Source organism: Orbicella faveolata, unplaced genomic scaffold (genome assembly GCF_042242905.1).
Source record: "Orbicella faveolata isolate gen_17 unplaced genomic scaffold, um_ofav_v1 contig_1, whole genome shotgun sequence".
NCBI classification, from domain to species: Eukaryota; Metazoa; Cnidaria; class Anthozoa; order Scleractinia; family Merulinidae; genus Orbicella; species Orbicella faveolata.
In genome coordinates this window covers 36,678,256-36,684,528 of record NW_028301536.1, presented here as the reverse complement: position 1 = coordinate 36,684,528, position 6,273 = coordinate 36,678,256, and the positions used below count along the sequence as shown (strand labels likewise).

Genomic DNA, 6,273 nt, shown 5'->3' with positions numbered 1-6,273 from the left:
TATCACAAGTTTGTTTTATCTTGGCATTTGTCCATTTTTTTGCCTGATTTACTCTAGGAAAATCATCAGTACGGCGCTTTTTTCATGCCGTCACACGTGCCTCTTGTCATTTGCTCATTCTACCGCCCTCTTCATATAAATTTAAGTTGTGCGACGTTTTATTATCTTATCGATCTCCTTGATGCAGTTTCAATTAAGGCAAACTATTGTTATAAACGACATCTCCGAAGGCTTAAAATGACGTATTCAACTATTCCGTTGTGGTGATGCTCTCTGGGGGTTCAAGAGATTCCATGGTTTATGATCTTCAAATAGGTTTCTGATTCTCGGCTATGGCGCCAATTTGGTAATAAAACATAGAGCTCATAAAATAGTGTTACAATAGAAATACATTTTATAAGACTGAGATCGTCACAGCTCAAAATTAATAAAATATATTTTACGTTTGATCTGTGTAAAATCCAACTTTGTAACTTTTGAGTGTCGAGAAATGAAGGAATAGCAAAATATTGTATTGGTGCAATGAGAATGATAGTACTCCGTTGAGACTGGCTCAAAAACGCCAAGTTTAATTTGATGTATGATTTATTTGATTTGATTTAAATTTTGAGATTTAATTACCGAAACTGTCAGTTTAATTTATGCTGGCTGCGATCCTAGAAATGGATAATATTTAGTTCTTACAGCTGAAAATGGCAGCTCAACTTGACCTTTAGGGGAGCAGGGATGACGCAGTGGCGAGAGCCCTCGCCTTCCACCAATGTGGTCCGGGTTCGATTTCGGCCTGGTGCCATATGTGGGTTGAGTTTGTTGTTGGTTCTCGCCATGCTTTGGATAGAGGACCCGGATGAAAACCAGCTAAGACTGGTGTGACTTTCTCTTTAAATATTGCAATTGTCTAGGATGACGCACATGGGACAATTGCGTAGCATAAATCGACGAAGCTTGCTGAGAAGTTTATTTGTTTGCTCATCCTACTTGGTATGGAACGTGGTGTTATTCTTTGGATATACGCGACCTAAGAAGGTTGGCGCGTTTCGCCGCAATGTTTAAGTGAAGGACGGGATGAATGACTTTTTCACGGTTTCTTATCATTTTAAGCCGAAATTGTTTTCCTATCACTGAAGTTCGGTGAAAAATTGCCAAGATCATGAGAAGATTTAATATGTTACAAAATATCCATGAACGTAAGCAATTTCAAAAATGTTATAAAACAGCCTTATCGAGTTGAGACAGCTGCAACAAAATAAACAGAAAAGCTTCCTGAGCAAAAAAAGGTATTTGTATTTATGTACTTTGTATAACTCCATACACTACATGCATTTATGTACTTTGTAGACCTCTGGCTCCATACAGACGTATTTATAGGGGAAATATTTCTGCAAAGTTAGTTATTGTTCAGTTTTAGTCTATTTCTATTTTTAAGTTTCATCCCTTTGTCCCGCCGACCTTTTCTGTTGGCGTAAAATGTACACGGATATTCCAACAGGATATTACACTTCTTGTGTATCTAAACTTCTCAAACATGTTTTGAAAACGTAATTTATATATTGGTACGCCAGTATAACATAACCTTAAGGCAAAAGGAGTTAAAGACATACTTGTTTTTATTTTGGGCGACGGAGTTAAGCGCTCAAGAACGTTCTTGGAAACGCAGCCCACATTTATCCGAAAAATTTAAAAGGAGAATAAACAAAAGGCTGACAAAGGAAAGGGGATGGGGAAAGAAATTGCCTTGCATTTGTATCTTTTGCTAAGACGTTGGGGTTTTATATTGACAAAATATTTTCAGAACGTTAAGGACAATTATTCCATGTTATCGCCTATACAAAATAGCCTCTGGCGCAAGCAAAGAAAAACATATTTTGGTTCACATGCATACCGATTATATTTACTTTGTGACACAAAGAGGGGGCCAACTAAATGTGCAATCGGCGCGGTAGCATGATTTACATATTACTACATTATATACACACTGCAGTAAACAGGAAAACAAAGTTATGATATAGGGAGACATAAGTTTATTGCATGGCACAGAAGTCCATAATTAGCTGAACACACAATTTAATTTAACCTTCATGCATTTGGTAGGTTTGATTTGTTCAAATATATAATTCTGATAGTAGGAGCTACATTATAAGATTCGATTTGACCATGTTAACACGTGGTTTTGAGATTTCTATTCTGTTGTGCCATTCGGCACGTTTCATACAGTATTAGCCCATCTTTTAACTTTTGCATATTAATCAACGCATTTGTACAAGTAACTAATTGTCACCTAAAAACGGAGAGATACAAGTAGACGGAATAGTTCACCACTAATTCCTGGATACAAAACCTTTCTTTGAAAAATCAAGAAATGGTTTGATCCTGTATGTTTTTAGCTGACAAATTCTAAATACTAATACTGAAACAAAGTTTGTCATCGAATTACGAGATTTACATCAAATGTTGTTGTTTCATGGTGAAATAATTATGTCCTGCCTGTCAAATGTAACCAATAGATTTTAAGTTAATTTTTAAGTGGTGCCATTGAAATCCTAGTAAGCAATTTGACTGAAAATTTCCCATCGGAAACTTCAGATCAGTGTAACTGCCTCCGATGTTGATGACAGTCAAATTAGCTGTCCAACCAAAAAAGAAGAAGAAGAAGAAAAAAAAAAAAAAAAAAAAAAACCAAGGAATCTATATTTCTTATAATTACGAGACTGATTGATAGGTCAAACCTGCCAATCCACGAAAGAATGCTCGTTGACAAATTTTCGTATCCAGCTTCAACAGTTTAACTTGGCTGTCACTAAATTTAATAGAAGAAAACTTACTAATTGAAGCTAAAACTTCTCATCCTCATTGTCCGTGCTAGCTTGAGTGGAGGAAAATAATTGTTTCAAAGAAAGTCATTTCTTGGCGTTAATTGAGCGTCCTGACTGTTTCGAAGCGTCTAACAGCTAGCTCAAACTGTTTTATGCCTTCATTGACTAAAAGGTTGCCTTCGTGAGCAGCCTGGGTTGTCCGGCCATCAGTTCACGTGACAGTACGCAGAACGTCCTTGTTTCGCCATTAGGCAGATTCTGCACACTGCAGACCCAGTTAGCAAATACCAATAAGGTTACCGATGTTAACCATTTTCAAAATTAACGCAAGGAACCCCGTGTTGTTTTGAGTTGTGTTCAGGCAAACTGCACACCGAAAATTTTTATTCTATGTTTAGTGTGGTGTGGAAGGTCAAATGAAAATTTTCGCAGAGTTCATTTTCTATAAGCACAACACAGCGAGGTCACTTGCAAATTTAAAAGATATTGCGGTTAAGAGGCCTGTTCTGTCATGATCATTTGTTCCTCCCTCGTTTGCTTTCTCGTGTTTGAGATATTTCGACTTGTTGCTGGAGATTTCCGACTGACAGATAAAGTTTTGGCGGCTCTGCGATACTGCGTACTCATCAGCCCAAATATGATGGGATGGCAGACACTGTTGCAGTACACCAGCCACGATGTCATGATAACAGCCACATTCAAAGCGAAATAGTCGGTGATCTGCGGATTAGCCAACATTCTCCAACAGACCATGATGTAGTAAGGAAAGAGCGTCAACGTGCTAGCTGCGACGATTACCACCAACATGATAACAGCCTTTTTTCGGAGCTTCAGCCCGTGCGAGCTGATTTGCATCACGTCCGATTCGCGAAAACTACCATCGCTGTTCTCTCTGCGGTATTGCAATCTCGCTTGGATCCTCTTGATGGTGACGGCATGGAGACCTATCATGAACGTCAGCGCGACGAAACGAAGAACAAATGTTTGAATTACAACATACATTTTCCGAGTCTTCGGCGATGGCCAATTCTCGATGCAAAACGGAATTCCACGGATTTGTTTTACAGTTCTGTAACTGAGACACACAGATGAGTCAATGATTCCAACGATCCAAGCTCCAAGAACGAGATAGCGGACTTTGGTTCGCTGGGCACGCATTTTAAACGGAAAGTAAACCACAAGGAACTTCTCCACGCTGATGACGAGAAGGGTCACAATGGAGGCATTTATGGACGTGTTTTGCAAAAAGGTGACAAGTTTGCAACCGATCATCCCAAAGACCCACCTTTCCGCGATAAATGCGTCAATTGTGAAAACCGGAATGCAGAATATTGTGATGAGAATATTGGCCAGGCTGAGACTGAGGATAGAAAAGTTCGTCGAACTTCGCCGTAGCCGCGCATTGCGGATGATTGCGAGGAACAAGATGCAGTTTCCCACCAAAGACGCAAGAAAAATCGCAGAGAAGAAGACAATAATGGCGATTCTTTCGCCAACTGTGAACTGGCACTTGACTCTAAAGCAGGAGGGGCTGCTGGCGTTGGTGATGTTGGTGCTATTCATTTGAAGGCGGTTGAAAATCCACTGAACTCATAAACAGTTCAGGAAAGAGTGAAAAGACTGTGTGCCCTGACTGATCAGCGCGATTTGACTGTAATTTAACAACGCCTCATATAAGCTGCAGAGGCTTCAAAGATTTCGGCCCTTAATTAATGTCTTTTCACTTTTTATCTCTAAACACCATTAGATCAGGCAGGTGCGAGAGATTGATTGATTAGATGTCCATTAACTTTTCCGCGGAGGCATAACACGTGGAAATACTTAACGTAATTAATCCCTACCTGCAGTCAGAAAAGGAAGAAATAACAATTTAAATATAAGCGTTTTGAATGAGAAAATGTAAACATCTATTCAAAAGGTTCGGTGGGGAACAAGAACTTTTTAATCAAATTATTTAATTTGTATACATTTTCACCGAGATAAAGTATGGATTGAAATTAGCTGACTGTGGTGTACACGCTTGACTAAGGGAATTTTGCTCGCAAGAAGCAGTTCTTTTACGTATGAACCGGACCACCTAATGACACAGACAAATAATAAGAATTATATTATGTCGTTATCGAACGCCGTGTCACAACTTGGAATAAGAACAAATTCAACAAAAAAAATGGGATTGTTTTGCAAATGGTCGAAAAAGCGAAGCTAAGTCATAGAACTCCTCGATGCCTTTAAATCGTTTCAGAATTGATCTTTGCGTTGAAACAAAAGAGAGGAAAGAAACCGACATAAAAATAGCAAACAGAAGGTTACATTTGCGAAGTTAATTTGAGAGTCATTTTGGGCGAAAACGTCACTTAGACAATCCGTCAAGATTTTATCTTATTGAAACCGCACACGGTTATGGAAAACTAATTTCCTTTAACCCGATCGCGTGAAGTGCCAGATTAAAAGAACAATGATCCGCAAAGTTGCCGAAACGTTGACTGTTAACAAAATCGCACTTACTTCGTGGATAGACTTCGTGGAACGTTGGTCTACCATCATAAATAAATACATTAGAGCATTTCTAGAGTTTTTCAGTCGAAGAATCAGAACGTTTTCATTTGAGCTACCTCTTCTAAAATTCTCTGATTGTGTGATTGTGGTGACCCCAAGTAGCCTTTGGTTTATCTTCTATTTTTAAAAGGAAATTTTTAAACGTTTGGTTTACAAAAGAAACATTCTTCTGAATACGATGCTGTTTTGGTTCTCCTAAAAGACAATTACAACGTCGAATATAACAAACCCATTTTCACTGTTTCCCTGTAGAGACAAATTAACTCGTTCACAGATAAATACATTCGGACACAATGATAGACAGCAGTTCCGAAATTTCTCTCAGCAATGGAATTCTTCGCGACCACCTTTTCAGCTATTAAGGATACATCACGACTCTTAGTTTAAAACAACAAACCTCTTAAAATAAAGCGACCGCCTCTCAGTAGCAGAATTAAATGACCCAATACTGGCAGCATATTAGACCGCTTATACACTTCTCGAGAGGCTTTAAATCAATGAGCGGTCGGGATATTATTTCCTTGGCCGTTCTGTGCCTTTTCTATTGGGGATATTTAAAGATGGTACGTTTGAAAACATGTTGTAAAACTCAGGGTAGATCGAGGAAAGGGATGCGAAAGGACTTGACCTTCTAAACGACGCTGAAGAAAAAAGCTACAGAAATCAAAATGATTTAATTTTCCAAAATTGGTCTTCTTAACTTTTATTGTACATAATTTCTACATCATTTCATTTTTATAATTTATCGAGTTTCATTATCAATGTCAACATGTTAGCTATTTCTGTTATTTTGAGGGTCAAAGATTTTTCGGGTTTTGCTATTGCGCCACCCTTCTGAAATACCATCCGTTATCTTTGTTTTCTCCATTTTAAACGATGACTTAAAACATACCATTTAAAAAAA

The 6,273-nt window shown here is 38.3% G+C and overlaps 1 protein-coding gene across 1 annotated transcript; it reads right to left on the bottom strand.

Annotated features, from left to right (window-relative positions):
• Positions 1–1,998: 1,998 nt before the first annotated feature.
• On the bottom strand, positions 1,999–5,030 carry LOC110045028 (galanin receptor 2a-like). The gene has a single exon (XM_020750617.2). It carries the CDS (start codon positions 4,374–4,376, stop codon positions 3,306–3,308), a length of 1,071 nt encoding a protein of 356 aa, XP_020606276.1. The 5' UTR covers positions 4,377–5,030; the 3' UTR covers positions 1,999–3,305.
• Positions 5,031–6,273: the final 1,243 nt, after the last annotated feature.

Coding starts and splice junctions, on each gene's coding strand:
- LOC110045028 (XM_020750617.2), bottom strand. CDS start 4,376: ATGAATAGCACCAACATCACCAACGCCAGCAGCCCCTCCTGCTTTAGA.